General features: G+C 35.0%; 2 protein-coding genes and 1 long non-coding RNA gene across 3 annotated transcripts; all 3 read right to left on the bottom strand.

Annotated features, from left to right (window-relative positions):
• Window positions 1–4607: 4607 nt before the first annotated feature.
• On the bottom strand, window positions 4608–9563 carry LOC103945530 (serine carboxypeptidase-like 40). Its single transcript, XM_048570186.1, has 7 exons — window positions 9044–9563; window positions 7426–7532; window positions 7052–7327; window positions 5716–5976; window positions 5410–5621; window positions 5169–5274; window positions 4608–4915 (listed from the first exon to the last, which is right to left on the bottom strand). The coding sequence occupies exons 1-7, from the start codon at window positions 9429–9431 to the stop codon at window positions 4757–4759; spliced, it is 1509 nt and encodes a 502-aa protein (XP_048426143.1). The 5' UTR covers window positions 9432–9563; the 3' UTR covers window positions 4608–4756.
• A 7593-nt stretch (window positions 9564–17156) lies between these two features.
• Window positions 17157–17654, bottom strand: LOC103945528. The gene is made up of 2 exons (XR_666975.3): window positions 17507–17654; window positions 17157–17397 (listed from the first exon to the last, which is right to left on the bottom strand). It is a non-coding gene; the product is annotated as an uncharacterized LOC103945528 (long non-coding RNA).
• A 1010-nt stretch (window positions 17655–18664) lies between these two features.
• LOC103945529 (defensin Ec-AMP-D2-like) lies at window positions 18665–19461 on the bottom strand. Its single transcript, XM_009356109.3, has 2 exons — window positions 19195–19461; window positions 18665–19105 (listed from the first exon to the last, which is right to left on the bottom strand). Exons 1-2 carry the CDS (start codon window positions 19256–19258, stop codon window positions 18933–18935), a joined length of 237 nt encoding a protein of 78 aa, XP_009354384.2. The 5' UTR covers window positions 19259–19461; the 3' UTR covers window positions 18665–18932.
• Between the last annotated feature and the right edge of the window lie 5362 nt (window positions 19462–24823).

The raw sequence follows: 24823 nt of genomic DNA, 5'->3' as shown, positions 1-24823 counted from the left end.
CTTATCGTATTGGGAGGTCATCTGGTGCTAAGAATGCTCTCAACGGGGTATCTTCCGAAAGCCTTGATCCTCTCATTCTTTGGGTAGCTCCAATCGAGTTCTGCGAACTTGATGATAAACATCCATTCAAGACGCATCTTGAAATTACTTCACCTGTGTTCTGATTCACAGTCGTAGCACACCGTCTAATAATAAGATGTATGGTAGAGGTACTAACTTGTTGCCACAATATATAAGTCATCACAATACAGTATACAGTTGAAATATCACCATGGCCAAACTATAGGGAGGAATCATGATCTAGGAACATATGATTCAAGGACAGTATTCAAGCTCCCCCCTCAGTTCGGAAGTACATCAAGAGATTCAGGACTCTCAGGAATATTTGTGCTTTTGGATAATTAACATTTATGGAACTCAAATATATGATATACAAAAAGATGTAAATCATCTTCTTTCGACAATGTCCAACCCTAATATATTTCGACAATGGAACTCAAATATATGATGAAAAATGATAACATCCCCGCAGAGAGCAGTAGGCCTAGGCATAAGATAAGAACTAACACACATCCCTTTCCTCATCAAGCTATGAGCCTACTCAGTTAACGAGATAACCGATTTCTTCACTAAATGCCTTCTCTCACAGGAAAAATCCCTAAATGCTTGTCATATGCACCCGTAGAAAAGAAAGGAAAGATGACTGTTCTTTCCCTCGCAAAATCGAATAAATTTTTTTTCAGATTTGGATTCCATGTCAACGAGAGGAGGGGAAATTGTCTCCCAAAATTCTAAGCAATATCACTTGATTTGATGGAAAAGATTCTGGCTCTAGAATTGGGATTTTGCTAGGTTATTCTGGAGAGAGAAAAGAGAAAAAGGTTGGGCCTTTCTCTTTCCCAGATGAATTAGGGATTTTCTAGGGTTCTGGGGCAGAGAAGATTGGGGCTATTTTTTCATTCTACAATTTGGGAGAGAGAGGCGAGAGGATCTGCACACCACAGAGAGAGAATTGTACACGGCACCGTCGACACGAGAGAGAGAGGAGAGATGGTCCGACCAAAAGATAACATGAGAGAAAGTCCGACCAAAAGATAATTGACCAACACAACCGAGCTTCTTTCATAAAATACACACAACTGAGCTGAGCCTGAAAATAAATAAAGAAATAAATAAGAATTTTAACAAAAAAATCTACGATATTGTTCATTTTAACGAAAAATCACATTTTATATTAAAAAATCAATCATGATACTATTCATCTTTTATTTGTATTTATCATTAAAACTCAAAGTTTTCAAACCCTTTTTCTAAAATAAAAAAAAATAAAAAAAAAAGAACTGACTAGGTTTGGTTGTACTGTTGTGCTCTCTTTTCATCCGCCGTTGAAAACTAGCAAGTCACACACTCTATGCATGAGAAATATCATTTTTATTTTTATTTTTTTATCAAATATTATTTTTTATTTTTAGTAGGAATTTTGTAGAAAATTTCTTTTGGCAGTTATGGAGAGAGAGAGTGTGAGAGAGAGAGAGTGACGCTGCAGTGAGGTTTAGGAAAAAAAATAAAAAAATTATTTGTTTAAAATTACTTAATGCTGCTATTCTTTTCCTTTTCTCATTTTTTTTCTTTTCCGTTATTCATTAAAGGTTATAATTGTAATTTTATTAACTTTTTGTTGACAAAGTGAATTATTTTAATATGTAGTTTAGATATAAAAAAAAAAGGTTGGTTCGATAGGAAAGAAAAGAAAGTGCGAAATCTACTTGCTTGCTGCTCTTAGCCTCCTCATCCTCTTAAATTAAACTAGTATATGTCCACACACAAATTGTATGTGGAATGTTTTATTTTTGTTTTTAAAATTGAAGGAGAGAGAAAAGAGAGAGAGAACGTGAGAGTGGCTAAGAATGGATGAATTTGGAAGATCTTTTGTTATTTGTAATATGTTGAAAAAATAGGGTGTAAATTGCTATATAAAATCACATAGAAAATTAAGAAATAATTCATGCAATTATATATCAAAGTAATGCATGTACATTAGTAACCAATGTTAAATGAACATAATATAACGGTTAGAAAAACTTGGAAATATGGTCGAGGCAATTGTTAGATACTTTGTTCTTAAGACAAGTTTACGCCTCTCTATGATGCTTATGGTTGATCGGCACTTGTCTCCCAAGATACTATGACCACGTTCTTGTAATAGTAGCAATCCAAATCACAAGGCTCCATTAACCACGATTGTGTTAAAAACTCTCTCATATGGACTCAATGTGACACTCTAATATTTAGTACACTATATGTATAATTAAAAGTTCTAAAATGATTATAGGGGCTTTCCTATTTATAGAATTTGAGATACCTTTTTGAAAAACATATGACTATTTATAAAGGGTCAAAAGTTTCAACTCTTTTTGAATAGACACATTTCTACCAAAATGCTCCACTTCTAATTTCCATTCAATTAATAAATTTAATATTATAATTATAATTTAAATTTTCCAACATAATCAATGAGGAAGTTATAAATTCTTGAAATCAGTAACATATAAGGGTGTAGTTGTCTATGTTTCTGAGTTTGGTTAAGGATATTTTCTTATTGATCTAGGGTTTTGATCATTGCATGAAGGTAATTGAAAGTTTAGATTGTTATAAGTTAAATTTTGGGAGTTTAGTATGGTGATACTTGGTGGTGGTGTTACACGGTAACACAACCTGGTCTTTAATTCAGCTTTGTAGTCTGTACTCTGTAGTAATGTTGTCACCGTCTTGCAGCTCATCTTACCTCAGCTTTTGTTCCATACTGTGGCCTTCTGTGGGCTGATCTTTCCGCTGTTGTACCCAAACCACCAGCTGAATCGTAGCTTAGGTTCATGGGGCAGCAAAAGCATAGAGACTTGCTCTTCCTGTAGGTTTTTTTTTTTTTTTTTTTTGGTTGGGTTTACGGCTTTACCAGGATCTTTTTCTGTTCCTGCTTTCCCAGGATGATTTACACTCGAGCGGGACTCTAACTAATATCCTAATCCATGCAGAGAGATTAAGGGAACCTTACCCGATTTTTTTTGGATTACCTTGTGAATTTGACACTGACATGGAGCATGTAGCGTGTGCAGGTTATGGAGGATAGCTAGTTTATTCTTTGGATCAATTACTTAAAAGTAGCTTACCATCAGAACATATCCCAAATGTTGACAGCGTGAAGGGACGGCCGTTAAAAGGGCGTCAGATGATTTTTATTTTGGATTTGTTGTGAATGGTAGAGCCTGCACCCAATGGCCGAATATCATGGAGCAGGGGATGTGCAATTTGCGTGAGGTATGGTCTTTGGTTATGAACTTATGACTACATGTCAGTTTCTGATATGATAATATTCAACCATGACAAAGTTTTTCCAATGAAACATGCTTATTTCTTTATGTAGCATGTAGTGACAATCCAGGGAAGCATGATTTTGAACTTCTAAGGACGCTCGTACTTCCTGATGGAATTATCTTGTGCGCAAATGTTCCGGGAAAACCTCCCAAGATTTCTCATTGACAGTCACTAGACCCATTGCTAGAACCTGCAAGATCCATCTGCCATGCTTGCAGTAAAATACTCGGAGCACCTTAGACTTGTTGATTATCGTGCTCCTACATTAAAACAGCAAACCCCAGTTCAAGTTTACCTACAAAATTCCGTAAGAAGGCGAAGAAAAAAGTGAGTACCAGATTTTGCACAAGACAGAACTTGAGAGGTTGAAGAAGTCGAGGAAAGGGAAGATGGTGCAAAGGATTTCGTGTTGGAGAGAGTGATGTAGTCGGAGCTTTTGCTCTTGAGCTTCTGCCCGACCTCTTCTTGTCGCCAGGGAGAGAGATATCCATCTTTGCTGGTAATCCGTCGGTAAATTGATTTTAGTAACGTTATACAAAAATATAAACATTGAAAGGGATTTTTGCTTTTTTAATTCTGGAATTTTAAAGGATTTGAGAATGTTTTTGGGGAAATTGGCAAAAAAATGCATATTTTGATATTTGGATGCTGAAATGATTTGGTTTTTACATTGTTCTACATAATAAATATGTGACTGATATTTAATTTGGCTAATTGCCTATGTTCTTGGTAATGTATTTTAGTCAAGGACAATGTATCTCTCCCTTAGAGGAAACTACTTATCTCCCGTCTATGGTTAAACTACAACAATATATTTACATTAAGGAATATGAGTATAAATTAAACATAGGACCTCTCACTTATAAGTAAAGAGAAATGCCACTAAATCGTAGTAGGTGACAATGATGGTGATAGTTGGATGTGAGTGGTGACAATAGCTGAGTAAGGAGGGGGTAACAGTAGTTGGAGTGGTGGTGGTGTAGATGGTGATGGTAACGAGGAGTGGTGGTGGTGGTGGAGAGTGATTGGTGTTGGCAATGATGGTGGTGGAGGGTGGTTGTGGTAACAATGGTGGTGAGGGGTGGTGGTGGGGACTGGGAGGAGTTGTAATTATTGTAGAATTTTTGGTGTCATAGGGATTTGGTGTACTCCTATATATATCATATGTACTATTGTTTAATAATTAATCTAAGAAGTCATATTTCTATGTGAGGCATTAATGTAGCGAGAGGAGATAAAAAATTGCAGTGAACTTTTATTAGTTTCAATAACCATAAATTACAAATAGGAGAGTGACAAATCAATTAACCTTGTGTGGACCAAAAATATTAATAACAAGGTAGTGACAGTCGACTAGGTAGAAAGATTTGAAGAAATTAGCTAGTTAGTAATATCCTGTAGTATCAGGAAGAGGTGTGCCATCAAGGAAGTGCTTGATGAGAGAAAGTCCTCTTGCAGGCTGATAACTTGGAACTTGATGCCCTGCCTCTCTCACTGTAGCAAAAGTTAGGCCTCCCTCGTACACTTGTGTGTACCCACCAACCTGAAATAGAACATCCAAAATAAATATAAAGACTTTGAAGGATTTCTGAAAATTCAAGGGGTTTTTTGAAATAGGTCCAAAGTAACTAAAAATTGGACTTATTTCAAAAGTTAAAAGTCACTAAAAATTGGACCTATTTCAAAAGGTAGTTTATAAAATTAGACCTATTTCAAATTTTCCCAAAATTCAATTACTGAAACAAAGAAAAAGTAGAAAAAAAATAAAATAAAATCCAAATGTCGTCGGAAATTACCTCTCCACTAAGGAACCAAGCATGCCACTCAGTCTTTACTGCAAGATTCATCTTGTCAATAGAATACTTTGTTGAAGTCACTGATACCCTCCCATCAATGTCGCCACTGCACTCAATATTTTCATAAAAATAAGATCGTTTGTACCACCACCACACCCCCCCCCCCCCCCCCCAAACACTAAAACTGCAAGGCCTTCTTTTTCTCAATTATATATTGAAGAAGAAAACGCCGAAACTTCACCTGAAAATCCACACTCGAAGTCCATTATCCAGGAACTCATGTAAAAGAGGTAGTACGGTTGATGCGCTATCGCCCCAGTTTGTGATTATATCACTACATGGTTCCCAGTCGTGTGACAGTTTGGTGACATTGGCATGGAGAGCTTGTTGAACATCAGGCCGATTCAAATAACCATATGCATAGTACTCACTACACGGATCAAATTCGAAAATCTGCACGACATGTTACCGCAAGATTACGTTTGGTAATTAGCAGGTGTTGCGTATATCTACATGCAGTAAAATTTAGGGTTTTGTTTTAACTTACTGAAGTCCTTTTGGGTTTTGCAGTGAGGTTCGTAGACAAGCATAAAGGGGCATAGATGTTAAAAATATCAACGTAGTAGGTATCTTTATCAGCAGCATCAGTGGCATCATTGCACTCCTTAGGTTGAGTGGTGACATTAGCTGCAAAGTTACAGTACTTGTTTATATTGTTTGCAGTTTTATCTGAAATCAAAGCATGGGTCGCAAGGTAGTCGTACGTTCCTTTTGAATCAGTTTCATCATTGATAACTGCATTCCCAATCTGCAAGATGCAACAAAGAAAGCTTTGAGTAAATAAGTGAGATAGGGTATTTGCAATGTTGCTAAAATTTTAGTGAAACGTTCTGCTTCATTGTCATCAGTGCTTTTAACATGTCATGGTGACAAAGTTTTTGGATATTGACCATCACACCGTCAAATGGTGCTACTAAATACATATTGTAATACAAACACACGACATGGTAAATATATATTTGATGGACCTAGAACATAGCACTAATTAATACATGTGCTATACATAAATGAATCAATAACGTTATGTGGCAGTTAATTGTCTCACATAAAAAGTGTGTTATGATAACAATAATAGGTTGGTAGCAAATTAACTTGATGTGAATGGTATATACAATAATGAATCGCATCTATTACAGTGAGAAGCCAACATACTGCTCCACATATATATAAAAAAAAAAAAAAAAAAAATTCGCAACTCCCTTCTCATGTTGCATGCATCTATTAAATTTTTTATCCTTAATTCTTTTTTAATTTGTTCAATACAAATATATAAAATAACCATGAACGTGTAGTGAAAAAGGAGTTCAAAAATACTTTCGCATCATATAATAACTGATTTTCCACCCACCCACCAAAATTAGGCAACGGGCCCATAATATGTGTCACACTAGCCATCAAAAACAAAAATGATGACCAGACCAAGAATTATGGAAAACCAATAATAAAAGGGATTATATGATGACAAATAGCCTACCATTTTGCACCACCAGTTGGCCAACACTTGCTAGGACCTACCAATCACTCCAATGCAAGCATTTTCCTAGGGCCTTTTAACAACTTTCACTAACTACCAAGAATCCAAGAACATAGAACCACATGCAGTCTAGGTTCTAATTGTTTGCTATAGATTGTGCTTGCCAATTAATCTAAAACTTAATTATTTTCCAGTGATTTGTCAGCAACTCAATCAGTTGATTAAGAGCATTCAATCACAGTTCCGCATTGATGCCCCATCCCCCAATGTTGCTTATTTGTAAAGCAAAAATACTATTTGCCATATATTTGTACTTCCCAATTTTAGAGAGAGAGAGAGAGGCACATACTATAATGCCCTTGAGGTTGATAATGGTCTTGTTTGCCCTCTTATTATGGTTGAGAATGGTATGTGCAAGTTGAGGTACATAATGCCCTGCATAGCTTTCCCCAGAAATATAAAACTCCCTGCCCTTGTATTCAGGAAACCTCTCCAACCAATTCACCAAAAATACATAATTATCTGCAGCTGTGTTTCTATCCCCGCTTGCATCGTAATCAGATGTTCTATTTGAGTAAGAAAAACCCACCCCAGCAGGAGACTCAAGGAACAACACATTGGCAGCTGAAGGAAAGTAAAACATATTAAAAAGATTAGGTAATTTCTGTAAACTTTGAAAATGATAGGCTAATATCTGTTAATTGTTTCATATTTATAATACCAGTGATTCCATGAAAATCTGTTTCTGTAAAGTGTTTTTCCATCGCTGTGGATTCGGAACGGTCCAAGCTCGAGCATTGCTCCATAGGCAAGAGAAGAACAACCAGGTCCTGTGAAAATATTAAGCAATGGCAACCTTATTACATTTTCACTTAATTTGTACCATTTGACGGGCAATAAATTTTAAAAAAGGTCATCAAAGTAACTATTACTTATGTTACTGGATCCAATTAACACAGAATTCAAGTGGAAGTTTGTAGACTAAATTACAATGGTTTTCTAAGAAACTTCTACAATATTACACAGGTCTGCTATGAGATGAGTCGGTGCATTGAACTGCTAAATTTGCATGACTGAACTATGACAATCTCAATATAATAGTTCAAATACTAGGCCATTCCATACACTGGTGTATTGCAAGAGTGAGTCATAACAGTCTTATACCAAATCATTAAAAACCAATGGTCGAAAGGATAGGTTAACCCAATTGTGTAAATAAATGATTATTTGGCATGTGGACAATAAAACTATTTGTATTTATCTGATAAATAATTGAGCTGCATGTTATCAACTTATCAATCACAAACTTTTTCAACGTCATATTTAAATTATGTATATTTTCCAACTGAGACATATTAGCTTCATCAACAGAATGAGCGCCGAGATATCCTCCACAAGAGTGAAGTCTGGGATTTAAATCCCAGCCCCATTCCGGAAATTAAAGAGGAGTGGCAGGATTAGCCATCTGGGGAATGTGAATGAAAGTTGAAATGTTTCGAACAAATAAATTGTAATTAAAATAAAAAGGTGATCGTAATTGATCGTTGATAATAAATTATGGTCAAAATAATATCAAAGACGGCCGATACAATATTAAGTACATGAATCATTGTCATTAGTTGACATACGTGATTTTTATATTAAATTTCACACACATCAACGATTAACAGTGAGCCATGTGTTTTTGGTGAGACTATCACAGTACAATATGTGGTTGTCAACCTAAAGACAATTAATGCAAATTTACAAGCAACTGATTAACAATTAACCTTTTGGGTGATGAAAATTATTGTTTAGGGCATCATCAATATATAATTGACGGGTATAATATTGGCTATAAAATATTATTCTTTTAATAATCATATCCAGCCAAAGAAAACTAGGAACCACCATCATCCAAAGGAGTCGTAAACTACACAGACTCATAGAGTGGAAAAACACAGAAAGATAAGATAGCTTGGAGTAGCTAGTACCATACACAATACGGTTTTTATATTTTTATAAAAGCGATATTTTACATAAATTTGTTTAAATTATAAGAAAATAGATTAAAATTTGACTTCAGAAAAATGAGCATATTGATCTAGCCATTTTAGCCAAACTCAAACGTGCTACTTTGTTGGGATATTGGTAGAACCGTGGAATACTTCATATATTTTCACTCCTATCAATTACCAATAATTACAATAAAGGAAAAAAATGTATACTTTGACAAAGAGATCACAATTAACCACGCAACCACGCAACCGCGCCTACTATTTGCAGCAAATGACAAATTATAACACCATCAGTTGAGCTGGTGACTTTGACATTACAATTTGCAAGTAGGATAGTAACTTACCTCCATTGAGCCATAGAAGAAGAGGTGAAGAATCCTTAGCTTTCTCAGCTTCAACTAAGTAGTAAAATAATGCACGACCGGCTTTTTTATCCACCGTAACGTACCCGCCATACTGAGAGAACTTCACGTTGGGTTGTCCAGGCAACTTATCGATCCTATCCTTCTCCTTCAATCCCTCTTGAGTATGAGTTTTTGTTGTGTTTGCGTGAAGAATCGCCACGAAAGGGCTCTTGTCGATGGGGGCGGCGTTCTTCAATTTGGACTTGTAGAGCCGTGAAAGAGCTTCTGATTGCTTGCTTCCATGGATTTGAGCTACGAAGCAAGAAAGAATGAGAAGAGAGAAAAGTGCCAAACAAGGCCTAATTGTTTTCATTTTGATTGTATTCATGGTATTAGTATATTTTCGCTGTCTTTTTAGAGAGAAAGAAAGAATAAAAAGGCTTGTGGGTTTTAGATCCAAAGGGTGAATGATTGTTTTAAATGTTTAGGTTTCACTGAAATTCCCATGAAAGGGTAGGAGAGCTCGCATTTTTATAAGACGAAAGTGGGACCAAATGTGTTAGTCACCAATCATGTTACGCCATGTGTAGTAGTGTTTGGGAAGTGCTTGGGGTCATTTAAGAGTAATGATATTCTTACTATGTTTTTGTACCATATTTTCATACCACCTTAAGTGGCATTTGATGTGGACAGCCACATTATTTGAATTAATCAGATTTTTAAATTTAGTTCATTATTTAATAAACTAATAATTAAGAAAAACTAATTAATTAAATAATGATTGTGGTATACGAGGAATCTTTCTTATTCCTCTCCTTGGGTTTTGCAAATTTTTCAAATGATGTGGCTATCCACATCAGATGTCACCTAAGGTGGTATAAAAATATAGTACAAAAACATAGTATGAATAACATTACTCATCATTTAATAACACATGCAATTAATTAAATAAATGAAAAATTCCAACAAAGAGAAAGTATGACAACCTTAGCTAGTGCAGGGCCGGGCTCTAAGGAAATCACCCTTCGTCAAGATTTTGTGTATTAATTGTCACTCGTTTCCAAACTTGCCTCAACAAAGTGAGAACAATTTACATATTACCGAGTATACCGTTACTATAACGTTTTGATTGTGGTGTAATCGTGTCAATAAATTGAGAATGATATGCGCATACTGTTAACGTTTTTATAAAATTTATAATTTATAAATCATTACTATAACGTTTTTATTATTTATTATATAACCATACCATTTAAATTACCCTCACAAACTACTCATCTCTTCGTTAAAAAATTTATAATTTTAGTATTCTTGGTGATGATTAGCTTCCCTCCTAATAAATTTCCCATTTCAAGATGATGATCACAAGAAGTTAATTCCAATAATTTGCGTGGGACTTGAAATGGACCACTTGCTCTTCCATCTTTTATCTTTCACTCATTTCCATTTCCACCGAGAGAGATGGTACGTACGTCTAAGATAATGAAAAAGATATATATTTGATAACTTGCACTCAATTAGTAGGAAGAATTCAGTTTTTGCACACAACCTTTAACTTTGACACATCATTATCATTTCACTGATTTTTATTTTTGCGTATTACATGTGTTTATTTAATTAAATAATTGCGATGAATACGTATGCTAGTTAACCTTTATACTACGATCTATTATATGTAAATTTTTTTGGCCAAAGACCTATAATGATGTAACACACATACTTGCTATAGTTGTTGGCAGTCTTAAGAATGACATTAAGAGCTTGTTTAGGATTGCTTTCATATGGAGGCCACGCCGACCTCAACTTCGCAGTTGGGGCTGCGAGTCAAAAGATTTATTAAAAGTCCAAGCATTTCTTGAAGCACTTGCTTAAAAAGCGCTTATAAGTTTTCTTTTTGAAACGTAGTTCCAAATGCTTTTGGGTCTTAAAAAACATCTACAACCTACATTACATAAAGCGCTTCTAGCTAGGGTTCGATTGAGACTCTTTTTGTATGAAGCACTTACATTTTTGTTATGAAGCACTTTTGCTAGTTGAGCTAAATTAAGAGTTAGTCTTTTTTTTTCTTTTTTTTTTTTTTTTTGTCTTTTTGACAATGGCATATTCTATTTTTAAATATTCTAACTTACGGTGAAAGGGATTTGAAGTTGAGTGCAAATAGCTTGACTCATCATCCTAGTCAATTGATATAACCAACACACCTGTAACTAGCTTTTATTTTAGTGGTGAGATGACTAAAAATAATAAATGCAGCAATAAAAGGACCAATATATTTCATTTTTTTCTTGTGAATAATTTTCGGTGTGCTCAGAATACGATCAATGTTATGTTACTATTTCACTCAAATAAAACACAAAAGCTTGTTTCTTATTAATATAATTATAAAACCGAAATATATTAATCACATCATTCACTCTTATTATAACACCTAAAATGGTACGTCAAGTATGTTCTATTTTTGCTATCCATAAGAATTTTCCCTGACTTATCCTTTATATATGGTAAAGGACAATGTTCTATGAAAGAAAAAGTATACACCACTCAGTTTATAAAAGAAAATGAGAGAACATGCAGAGTGTCCCACCTAATCCTATTGTAGAAGGAAAGTTCCGGAGTCAACGCATTCTTCTGTCCTATGATTGCCTCGCGTGAATGAATCCTCGGCAATTAAAGGGGTAAGGTCAAAGGATGATCTAGGTTTTTTCAACTAAAATTGTCTTTCAGATTTGTATAACTCATAATTTTAATTTTTAAGATTTAAAATCGATAAAACTGATCTTGAGTTTGTCCTACTATTAATCAATTTAGTCTTCCGTGAAAAATCTCTGTTACATAAAGATCAAAATGACAAAAATATTCTCATTTTATCAAATCATTTTAGACCATTGTTTATTAAATTAAGAGTATTTTTGTCATTTTGATCTTTATTTAACAAAGATTTTTTACGGAATAACTAAAATGATTAACAGCGGACAAATTCAGAAACCACTTTTATCGATTTTAAATCTTAATGATGAAATTGATGAATTATAACAATCTCATAAACTATTTTACCTACAATACCAACATTGTACCGTATATATGTAACATGTAGGAGATAGATCTCTAAACTAGGGACGATAAAAAAGGAACTAGGAATAACGGCTATGCTTTTAGAAAAGCACTCTAAAATATATCATGCATTCTTGCATTCGGAGTTGTACATACTCCTTTTTTAAAAGCGTTAATAATGGCCTCCGGTTTTCAAAATTCAATTATGTAACTATTTTTATATTTTCTTCGTATTTTTTTATGTCACCTACTTTTCATAATGAGGACCCGAATGAGACGATCTCCTGATGTCCTAATTTGATACTACTTATATATGTACAAAATTTAGGGTTCATAATAAAGACAGTCGTTATTCTAGCTCACTTGTACTTATTTTTTCACGAATTTTTATGAAAAAGTTGATGATAAGTTTATCCTATCTACATTTAGCGGAATCGGATTCTTTTTGCACTTAAATAAACTGAGCTTAAGAATCAAAGGATCTGGACCGTTGAAATTTGATCAAATGGCTACAATTATTATAACTTTTAGAAGGGTCACTTGTTTACAACCGTTGTATCAAATTTCAACAACCCGGATCATTTGCCCAGGAGGCTGAGTTTATTTGGATCCGGAGGGATCATGTTCCACATTTAGCTCACTTGTCTTATTTTTTTCACGCATTTTTATGAAAAAGTTGGTGACAAGTTTATCCTATCTACATTTGCAGGGATTGTGTCCACATTTGCAGGGAATTGTCGAAGGCTAAATTATATGAATGTGCAATCATCACGAAAAAATTTGAGATTTTCTTACAAAATTAATTGTTGAGAAATAATTTAACTTACTTATAAGATAATGTAAAATATTTTCTTTAATTAATGTAGGATTTATTATGAACATGCCTCTGTGCAACGAATTTTCAAGTTCAACATGTGGTCAACACACAACAAGAATTTTCAAGTCCGACACTTGATCAACACAAACATAATAACATAAAACATGTGGATAATACAAATAGAATAACGTGAGCATATAGTAAAATAATGTGAAGTGCGTATAATCATTTAACTTTATAAGCGGGATATAGGCCAGCGCATGACTTGATTGAGCTACCATTATGTAATTTTTTCTGAATTGACCAGAGATGCAATCGTACACTTCCGCCAATTCCCTTGAATATGGTACTCGGAGAGATCATGTCAGATAGCTACAGAGATCAGATCGCACAATAATTGTTCAGCAGCCACTGCAATTTCAGCCAACTAGCTCTTTCATTCAAAGTATATGAGTAATCACCACGCCATCAGTCCTATAAATATAACAGAATATTTGCCCCTACTCCAAATACCAATAAATATACCTGTTATCAGTCTTACCCCTTGAAAACAGTTACCTGAAAATGATGAAGAAAATGTGTACGTGGGTGTTTGTTACTTTCTTCAGTTTTTCCTGTTTCATTTTTTAATGGTACAATCTATAAAAAAAAAAAAAAAAGATTGAAAGAACAGAAGGTCAGAGGATATGTGGGTTTGGACTGTGATGCAATCTTTGAAACAAAAGTTGAACCTCTTTTTCTTTCTTAGCAACGTGCTCATTTAGAGTTTCTCATTGTATTTTTTCAATGCTTATTCTTATTATGTAATGTTTTATTATGTTTTGAAACCGTTATTTTTAGAATATTTTTTTTCGTAAGAAAAAATTAACTATATCTAAAATTGTCTTGTCAATCCTTCTCTACTAAATCGTCTACTCTATTTTCTAGCTCACCTTTACAAATTTTAGTTGCCTTTTTGCAAAGTTAATCTTCATATGGTGATCTATAAAGCAGATGATTCTATCACTAAGCAACATTGTAGGATAAAAAAAAAAATGAAAAAGTAAAATGAGAAGGTTTGAATGAAAATGTAGCTAACATCTCCTCCTCAATCATAGTGAATAACTCATATAATATGGATTACAATGTACATGATGGGTGGTTAGGGATTCCTTCTCCAAAAGAAACATCTTTTGGCATGTTTCTTGGATGGTTATCGATTCAGGCACAAGGAGCATTTGTCCAAGAGTTTGTTCAATCAACTGTAGCTAATTTACTTTTATAAAATTAGAGTTGGGTACTTAAGGCAATACTCAATAATTGAAGAGATTCTCTAGCCCTTGTCCTTATACAAGGAACTTGACTAAAACTCAAATAGATAAGTTTACATATGTTGGTCCATAACGCTTTGATGTGATATAATTATCTGGAAAACAACACTAAGAAAGATAAGAAAGAACACACCAGACATCTTAACATCATTGTCAACTCACTACTAAGAAAATATCATTGTGCTGACAAATTCTAAACTGACAAAGCAAAATTTCAGAACTATTATGAAATTAAAGTACTTCTTTAACCGTTCAACTGTGACTGAGGTCGATAGAAAAAACAGTCTAACAATAAGATATCGTATTCGCAATTTAGTTTCCATTATAGTAATACGTTTTAAATTATGTAATGTGTCTTGTTTTTTATGGATCTTAGCCTAACTTGCAATTTGGTGGGAGTACTAATATATATGGCTCCATTTTTTTTTTTTTTTAATTTGGCCACAAAGTCCGTTCCACTCCAGCATTGCTATCATGGGAAGAGACTTTGAGGAGAATTTATTGATAAACAAAAAAAATACAATATGTCAGGAGGGACATGAGGCCAAACCTATGGCTCCATATAGCTAATGCATCTTTTAAGTTAACAGCAGACATATGTCATTTAGTACTACAATTTAATGGTATTCATCTTCACTTGTAAGTGAGAGATTAGGTTTGATTCTCGCCAAAGGCGAATTTGAACCACATTATTGCTAGCCCATTGTGAGGCTTAGCCCACCCCCTTCCCCTTAGTGTAGACAATATCGTTTGTTTAAAGAAAAAGTCAATAGTAGACGGCTTCAGTTAATTTGACGCACATCACAGCCTAACCCATTTCTACTAGCCTAATTGAGCTTAATTATCCTCCTCTTGTAATTCCACCCACAATAAAAAGTTATATAATTAAGACGCTATTTTCCTACCCACTATTATTTCTAAAATTCCCTTCTCATGAGGGCGTGAGTTTTTTTCTCCCTTAGTCGTCGTTTAGGATTTTGAAGTCTTCTTGTGTTCCTCTTTATGTGAAGAAATTTGAAGTTCCACTAAGTCTGACAATAAGATAGTAAAATGCATGTAAATTTGTCCCATTCCTTTCATTTTCCCTTGCTTTTCTTCTTATAATCCCTTTCGCACGTACAACGAAACAATCTTATGTAAATAAGGTTTACAAGTAAAGGGATTGACTACAATTTACAAACAATAAAATTACAGATACCAAATTCACTGTGCAAGAAAAATTGAAAACAACAGACTGTTCAGAAAAAGTATAATTATCCTTAAAATTGGAAATTTTAATATAGCGTCAACAAAGAAGAGTAAGAATCTACAACAACAAGAATAAAATATTATCCTACTAAGTGGGGTCGGCTATATAAATTTTAGAACGTTATTGCGCTCGGTTTTATGTCGTATTTTCTGTAAGATCCAAGTAGTCCAAATCTTTTCTTAGAATCTCTTTAGACTGCTATATTTTAATGGAGCATGGATCAATGAAAGAAAAGTCGGAGGAGTGGGTTTAATTGTGAGGGAAAAAAGCTGGAAGTTTTGTGGCGCCATGCTGCAGGAATTTCCATGATGTATTTTCTCCTTTGCAAGCAGATGCTTTGGCTGCGAAAGAAGGTGAGGTTTGGGCCGCGGTGAGGGATTTTCGAGATGTTTTGATTGAAAGAGATTCGCTTCAGATCGTTGAAGCTTTGAATGACTTTGTTTCCTGCAATCACTAAGGATTTGTGTGCCCATATTTGCCGCCAAGCCAATAATGTGTCGTTATAGCCCAAATATTGTCAGCCGTTGTGAATGGATTGGAAGTCCTCCCAATTTCATTGTAGACCTTCTTGTCTCGAGGATTGCATTTCTCTGTAATCTTGCTTTCATGGCTTTGGCCTGTTATTGACTTGGTCTCGTGAATCAACTATCGTTTTTATAGAAACAGTAATACTTAGTATTCACTGGTGATCAACTTATACATTTTCTTTATGATTTGTCAAACGAAAAAATGTCACGTTCCTTTTTTTGTTTTTTTTAGGGTAAATTACATTTTACCCCATCAGGTTTAGGGTTGATTTCAATTTCTTACAACATTTTTGAAACATTTAAATTTCCTATATTTACTTATCATTTATTTCAATTTCATACATCCGTTAGAAAATCTGTTAAGTGATGACATGGCAAATATGAGATCCACATTTATGTTGACGTGACTGTCAAATTTATGCCACATGACAAAAAAATAATTTACCCTAAACAAAAAAAAAAAAAAAAAAAAACCAACCCAGAAACCCACCCCACCCCCACCTCCCCTGCAAATCCCATCCCCCCCCCCCCCCCACCCACTCACCACAACAACTCCACCGCAAGCCCCCCCACTCACCTATGTCTTACCTTCTCCCTCTCCTCCACTCTCTTCACCTCCCCTCCCTTCTCTCTCCCCATTTCAACCTGCATCCAACCTTAATCTCAAAAAATAAAAAAATGGAATATTTGAATTTTAACTTTTACTCTTAAACGAATATTTGAATTTTAGGCACATTTGACTTATTATTCACATTTTTATACGTAAATGAAGCGACATATATCTCACTTAAAATGACCATATCCTTTAAACAAAATGATTGTTTTTACACAAGTTTTAGTATGTCTATACCAAATTAACCTAAATTATAGATCATGATTTGAACATTAGGTGTAGAGGAAGATTATGTTGCTTTATTTAATTTGGCTAAGCCTAATAAAATGAAGTTAAAGCAGAACGCTTGAGGAACTGATGATTAATTGCATTTCAAACGTAGGGCATTAAAAATACTGAAATTCGTACATAGTACGGCATTACGAAATAACTCACGACGGTGGTACTTAACAAACAAGAACACTAAGAACCATAATAGGGACACGATGTTAACAACCCAACTGTGAAGGCCATTAACTTATTCTAGCTAGTTCCACACTCGTATCAAAGTACCTACGTCCATGCATCCACTGATAATTAAGTGATAAGTGATCAGCTCATCACTAGCTTAATTAATTAGCTAATTAACAATGTTTAGTGCAAAAGCATCTACGGCGTAAGCCACGACAATTGCCTCCGGGGAAGCCCTCTGTTTGGCAAACAGCAGCACAGTTACTTTTACTCACGCAGGTTCCTTTGAAGCGATTACTCTGAGACTCGCAGGTCCTACCCTCAGCAACCATCGTCCCTTTAAACAATTATTCCAAACAATAAACGGTTAACATGCATGCTTAAAATCGTAATAGTATATATTAGCGACGAAGTTGTTAACAAGATTGAGGGAAGAGAAATATTACCGGTGGCCACCAAAAGCAGCAGGAAGACGAAGGCGGTTGGAAATAAACGCATGGAACGCTCCATTTTATATAATTTATATGTATCCATAGTCGTAACCTAGCAGCCCTTATATAGACTGGAGATTGAGAAGATAAGATATGTGCATGTGCTAAGCATTATGACTGATGTGATTGGGCCATGCCGTTCACAAATATACGACGACAAAGAAAGAGGGAAACAATAGGAGCCATGCATTTTTCTGTGCTCAAATGAATGAGTGAGTCAGTACTTGCTGCAGTGGCATGTCTCTCTGTCCTTTTTCCCCACATGACGGCAACTAATCCAAGTTTTACAGTGCTGTGAAAAATGCTTCTTTTCTTCGCTGCTCCAATGGTAGTCATCAGACTCATCACTTAACTTGATCATGAACACGTTACAGCTAGTTAGGCTTTATAGTTTAGGGTTTAGCCATCTCCAAAATCATAACCAGGAAGATTGTTGGAGAATCGAGAAGCTTGAATTTAATTCATTATTTAGTACGAGAGAGAAGGAGACAAGTACTCTCTAAATTGATTACCACAAGCACTACCGGTAGTAGCACAGGGGCCAGAAGTTTAGATCCGCCAATCTTGTTGTTACATACCAACTAACGTGACACCAATCTTGATGTTACACTCTTATTAAGGTTGGCTAGGTCATTACAAAAAATTGTCTCGAAAATAATTTCTGACCAAAGGCCATGATTAAAATAGGTGTGCAAAATTAAAAAAAATGAGCCACACTAGCAACCATTGTCATAAAGTTATGCAAACCCTAAATTATTTCAATGGTAAAACTTCAGAAACATGTAGAATTAGTACTGAAGCTTTGTGGGAACATGTAAAATTTACCTCTTTTCTAACCTCACGTCTTAGAGACGTGGCAGGCCAATGACCTTTGCCTCATTCTTATAAAATAAGGTCAAAATAATGTCCTCATTTAGCATCTACATGGGAGAAATTTTTTAGTGTGTCAAGAACAAGATTCGGTATACTAAGTTTTATAATATAATTGATTGATTTTTTTTTTTTTTTTTGAGATGTCCAACCAATTGTATTATTTTACTTAGTGTAATAAACCGTGATCCTAGTACAGTTGCAAACGGTAGGGTATTACAAAGACGTTGTTCTGAAATACGGAAGTTACATAAAATGAACATCTCCATAAGAGATTACAAAGTAACTCACGCGGTGATAGTTTTTCTTAATAAACAAGAACAAAAGAACAATTAATGATAACCCAACTGTGAAAGATTGGGTTATTAATTTATTCTAGTAGCACACAAGCAAGCACGTACGTAGGTATCCATGCACGGAATGATAATTAAGCGATTATTTCATCATGTCACACATATATATCATACATGTCTGATTAATGATGATCATTTGATCATTAATTAATAGCTAATTAACAATGTTTAGTGCAGAAGCATCTGCGGCGAAAGCCACGACAATGGCCTCCCTGGAAGCCCTCAGTCTGGCAAATAGATGCACAGTTGCTTTTACTATGGCAGTGTCCCTCGAACTTGCGGCTGTGAGCCTCACAGGTCCTACCCTCTGCAAGCATTGGTCCCATCATCCCTGCCAATTATGGTTATTAAACAGTCCTAAATTAATATGTTAACAAGAGGCAATTTAGCTGGAGAAGAATATGCATATATTTAGGTTACCTGTAGCCACCAAAAGAAGAACAAAGACGAAGGCAGTCGAAAACAAACGCATGGAACGCTCCATCTTTCTATATGAAATATACTATATGAGTTAGATCGATGTGAAGATTAGTGACCTTGCAAGCCCTGTTATATAGAGTTGTTGTGGAGCTGCCTGATCGGTGCTGTGCCATTCAGAACTATCGAGAAAATTATAAGTTACTAATTAAAAAAATAATTTTTATAATAATTTACCCTATTTAAAAATTTAAAAAAAAAAGAAACAAACCCCATCCCACCCCACTCCCACCTTCCCAGCAACCCTCCCACCCCACCCCACCTCCCCCGCAACTCCCCCTCCCCTCCCCACCCCAACTCCATCCCACCTCCACCGCAAGCCCCCCACACACCTATGTCTTACCTTCTCCCTCTCTTCCACTCTCTTCACCTCCCCATATTAACCTACACCCAACCTTAATCCCAAAAAATAAAAAAATGGAGGCCGGTGAAGGTAAGAGTCCAAATCAAACCCATATCAAAAACCCCAATTCAAACAATCCCAAATAAAAAACCCAATTCGGTGGAAACCCAACCAAAAAAATAATAAAAAATTGAAAATATAAACCAAATTCAAGAACAATGGGCGCGGGCAGCCTCGAGAGGTGGAGCAACAGCTGTTTGGCTGTGATATTAGGATTATCCTCGTTGTGGGCGGGTCGAATAGGACCAGAGAGGTGAAGGTGGAGATGTGAGGGATGAGTTGAAATGGGTCGGATCGGGTGGCGGTGGGGAAGTGGGTTGTGGTTTTGGTTGGGAAGGGAGGGGAACAAACGGAGGGGGAAAAGGGGACAGACGACGAACGAGGATGGATGGGTTGGTGGGTCTCAGGGAGAGAGAAGGGAGGGGAGATGAAGAGAACGGAGGAGAGGGAGAAGGTTTTCTGGGTTAGTTATTTATTTATTTATTTTATTTTTATTATAATATTTTTAATACATCTGTCAGTCACGTATCATAAATTTGACAGTTACTTGAAACAAATGTGACAGTTACGTGAGTTCTTAACGAACAAATGGATGAAAAATGTAACGGATATATTATATTGAAATAAAATAGTAGTAAGGTATGATAGTGAAATTTTTTGAAGATGTTGTATGTCATTGTAATAAACCTCAAACTTGAGGTGGTAAAATATAATTTACCTTTTTTTTAACTAACGATATTTTCTACGGATGGGGAGGTGACCTAAGCCTTATAATGAGATATCAATAATGTGGTTCAAATTTGTATTTGACGAGAATTACAAGTGAATAAGAATATCACTAGACTGTAGTACTAAGTGGGCATGTTCTTTGTTTTTTAAAAGATCAAGAAAAATTAATTCACATGTTTATTATACTTTAAAAAAATAATAAAATATGTGTTAAAATATTATGGGATCAAAATAAAAAGTAAATAGGGTAAAATACAAAAAACTACCTCAACAATTGGTGTCACAATACTTTTATACCTTATCTTTTAAAATGAATAATGTCATACCTTATCTTTAGAATTTGTGTCAATGTTATACTTTCCGTTAGCTTGGCCATTTATTTCTCAGTTAAATACTGACGTGGCTTGATCCGAGACTCATTTTTTATTAAAAAATTAATAAAATACTATTAAAAACAAAAAAATCATTTAGTATTATTTAAATATTAAAATAATTAAAAAAAAAGTACATAAAAAAAAATAAAAATAAACCTCTCTTTTCGTCCCTCCCCTCTCTCTCTTCCCCATCTTCCTGCAACCCAGAAAGAAGAAGAAGGAGGAAGAAGAAGAAGAGGAAGAGAAAAAAAAGAAAAAAAAAAAACCCAAACCAAACCCAGTTCGTCCCTCCTCCCCCCACCACAAACCCAACCCCCTGCAAGCCAGAAAGAAGGAGGAGGAAGAAGAAGAAGAAGAAGAGAAAAAAAAAAAAAAAAGCCCTAACCCAACCCGAAGGAGGAAGAATAGGAAGAGGAAGAAGAAGAAGAAGGAGGGAAAAAAAAAAAATGGGAAACCCAGTTCGTCCTCCTTCCTTTCCTTCCCCACCTCCCCCCCCTCCCCGGTGCCCCGCCCCCGCCCCCAAAACTTACCACCCACCTACCCAACTTGTAGAAGAAGAACAAGAAGAAGAGAGAAGGAAAAAAAAAAAAAAACCCAGTTCGTCCGTCCCCTCCCCCCCCCCCCGGTACATACCATCTTCCCTCCACACTCATTCCCTCCCATTTTCTCCGCCCCCAGGTTCTCAACCTTTAAAATCGGCCTGGCGAAGGTTTCCCGATTCCACCTCAATGAGATTTGGGGGTTTTTTTTTTTTTTTTTTTTTTTGGGTTGCAGGTAATGGGTGTGAGGTGGGTGTGGCAAGAAGAGGGGGTGGGGAGTGGGGGAAACAAATTTGTTTTTTTTTCCTCTTCTCTTCTTTTTTTCTGGGTTGCAGTTGTAGAAAGGGGGAAGAAGATGAAGATGGGGAGAAGAGAGAGAAGGAGGGAAGGGGACGAACTGATGTTGGTTTTTTTCTTTTTTTAATTATTTTAATATTTAAAAATGATTTTTTTTAGTTTTTAATAATTTTTTTAATAAAAAATGGATTTCAGATTAAGCCACGTCAGCATTTAACTGAGAAATAATAAACGGCCAAGCTAACGGAAGGTATAACATTGAGACAAATTCGTAAGATGAGGTATGACATTGTTAATTTTAAAAGATGAGGTATGAAAGTGTCGTGACACCAATAATTAAGGTAGTTTTTTTATACTTTACCAAGTAAATATATAAAGTATTTACTAGTGAGTACCTAAATATTATAACTTCTTAACTTATTCCTATATTCACTATTGAAACGACCAATAGCTCATGCCACGTCAATGAAATTAACGTTTTACTCAAGTCAAAGTGCGAAACAAGAGAATATCACAATTGCGAAGAAATCAAATAGAATGGAAAGGTTAAAATGAGATTTTGTATAAAGTCACACCGACATAAATAAAAATAGGTTTTTTAATCAAAATAATTTATGAGATTAATGTAATTCATTATTTTGGTCCTTAAGATTTAAAATTGATAGAATTGTTCTTGAGTTTATCTATCATGAATCATTTGGTCATTCATAAAAAATAAAAAATAAAAAAAATCCTTAAAACAATAATAAAATAACTAAAATATGATTAATATTTTTTTACAACGGCTAAAAATATTTTGGCTATACCGAGACATTGTTACCGTGGCACATGATTACCACAAAAAAAAAATATAGATGCATGCAGTCTAATATCATGATAGATGCATTCTTAATATATTATTAGCGTATTATATGTGTTTATTTGCTTAAGTTCCAAAGTGTGCCAAACGCACGCTTGTTTTATTCCATTAATGCTTAAAACAGTGCAAATACACTCCAAATAGAAAAACTGTCTACTTTTGACACCAAATAAGCTTTTGATCTTTTGAATACTCATTCTTAATGTCTTATTAGCATATTATATGTGTTTATTTGTTTAAGTTCCAAAGTGTGTCAAACGCATGCTCGTTTTATCCCATTAATACTTAAAAAAGTGCAAATACATTCCAAATTGAAAAACTATGTACTTTTAAAACAAATTAAACTTTTGATCATTTGAGTATTCATTATGAGTGTTGAAAATGTGCCCTAAAGACAATCATATGATGATGCTTTACGGACATTTCACATGTTAAACTAATTTAATTTAATATAAAATGTAAAGATTATTGTTTAAAGCCGTCTCATATAAATGTTATATACTTAAAACGATAAGTCCAACAAATATGTAATTGGGAGTTTGTGATCTAAAGAAGTTACATTCATGAGACCATTCTCTTTCGTATACATATCCTAAGCGTTCTTGATCATATGATTGCCAATTGGGCATTGACAGTTCATTAATATCAGTACATGTTATGTCTTCTCTTAGAGAGAATGACTGATCTCGAGTCATTGGTGTGACTGATACCAAGACAAGCATGTAGGTGCTCAATAGAGAATGAGTTCATTGAACGCGGTCAACAAGGAGTTCTCATACTCATGTCACATGAAAACTCATTGTTAGGATAATGCAAAGTAGTCCTTTGATCTGAGGCATCATAGTTGTCTTGTGGTTAGGTCCTTGATCTTTGACTATGTCAAAATCACTCTGTCAAAGGGTGTCCACGACATAGTTGGGGTTAAGCCACTTACCCATGGAGGCAAGTGAATGCACAACAAGGGATCTCTAACCTTCAAACGGTTTGAGGGAGAATACTTTATGATATGATTAAGAAACTCTGGCCAGAGTATGAATGAGATTTAGGAAGTCATTCCAAATCACATTCAAGGTAATCATATAAGTAAGAGAATCACATTGGATAGTAGACATGAATAAACTATTAAATCAAACAATGTGGTCAAGAGTATTTTATTAGAGAAATACCGTATTGCATTGTAATCCCAAACTGAATAGGTTATCCACCTCTTCTGATTAGCTTGGGTAGCCATGACATACTGCTAGGTGTCACTCATGATTTGTGGAAGCCTTAAAGATGTGTGATCATTAAAGGGATAATTGAAAGTAAGTTTCAATTCACAGTCAATTTGAAGAGTTCTAATCGCCCACTGCCTCGCTAAAAGGAATCTAATGGATCGTACACCGTGTAAGGTAGAGATTGAAGAAACAACGGAGATAAGTAAGGAAAATTAAATGGTTTAATGATTTATGGCTAGGATTAATTAATATGTTAATTAATCAAACGAATAAGTTTGTTTTAGACCTCGGGTTAGTTTTGGGCCTCAAGGCCTAATGGGCTTCCAATGTCAAGTCCAATAACTCAAGTTGTATGACAACTTGAAAACATAAAGGGCATGAAAGCCCAATGAACCCACATGGCCGGGCATAGAGAGTGTGAGGGAAAGTTGGTTTTAATTTCAATTATGCCACTCAATGTAAGTGGCTATAGAAAGGAAATTTTAACCTTTTTCCCTCATAAGGGTCTTCTAGAGAGAAGAGAAAAACACAAAAAAAAAAACTCTCTTATCTTAGGAAGCCGACCACCTTAGGAAGCAAGGACTAACATTCATTTCTTCCTAGGTCACTCATATCTTCCTCAATGCTCTCCTTGATGTGGAAACTTTGAGGTTCCCTTTCTTGGGAACTTGGAGAATCCATTCTTTCATTCATATCCAAGAAGTCATGGAGCCAAGAAGCAAAGTTCCTCCATCCACATCCATGGAGCCAAAGAGTAAGAAGACTAAGGAAAGAAGGCCCCCACATGGATGAATATCCTTTGCTAAGCAAAGGAGTGCTTCAAAGGTATAAAAGTTTCTCAACTATTTTTTTTTAAGATTTGAGTTGAATCTGGATTCACCACAACTACTAGGCCTTGAATTTCATATGTAAAGTTTTGTTTTTGAGTGCATACAAGCATGATTCCACATTTAATTGTTAATTGCATGCATAGATGTTGCTCAAATGAACTTATTTTCACAAATTTTTCCTTTACCGAGTTCGAAACCCTTACTTTAAATTATTGTAATAATTTTGAACCTTCGCAGGGCAAATACACTCCTCAATGGTAATTAAATAATAATAATAATAATAAAATTACCAAAGAAATAACGTGAAAAATCGATTCCATCAGT

The sequence above is a fragment of a genome, unplaced genomic scaffold (genome assembly GCF_019419815.1).
Source record: "Pyrus x bretschneideri cultivar Hongxiangsu unplaced genomic scaffold, Pyrus_bretschneideri_v1 Contig52, whole genome shotgun sequence".
NCBI lineage: Eukaryota > Viridiplantae > Streptophyta > Magnoliopsida > Rosales > Rosaceae > Pyrus > Pyrus x bretschneideri.
This window is presented reverse-complemented; position numbering and strand designations above follow the sequence as displayed.

Excerpts from the sequence above, each read along its gene's own strand:
- LOC103945530 (XM_048570186.1), bottom strand. The coding sequence starts at position 9,431 with ATGAATACAATCAAAATGAAAACAATTAGGCCTTGTTTGGCACTTTTC. Across the intron at positions 5,622-5,715 it reads CAAAACCCAAAAGGACTTCA|ATTTTCGAATTTGATCCGTG; the intron begins GTAAGTTAAAAC and ends CATGTCGTGCAG. Across the intron at positions 4,916-5,168 it reads CTTGGTTCCTTAGTGGAGAG|GTTGGTGGGTACACACAAGT; the intron begins GTAATTTCCGAC and ends GTTCTATTTCAG.
- LOC103945529 (XM_009356109.3), bottom strand. The coding sequence starts at position 19,258 with ATGGAGCGTTCCATGCGTTTGTTTTCGACTGCCTTCGTCTTTGTTCTT. Across the intron at positions 19,106-19,194 it reads TCTTCTTTTGGTGGCTACAG|GGATGATGGGACCAATGCTT; the intron begins GTAACCTAAATA and ends CATAATTGGCAG.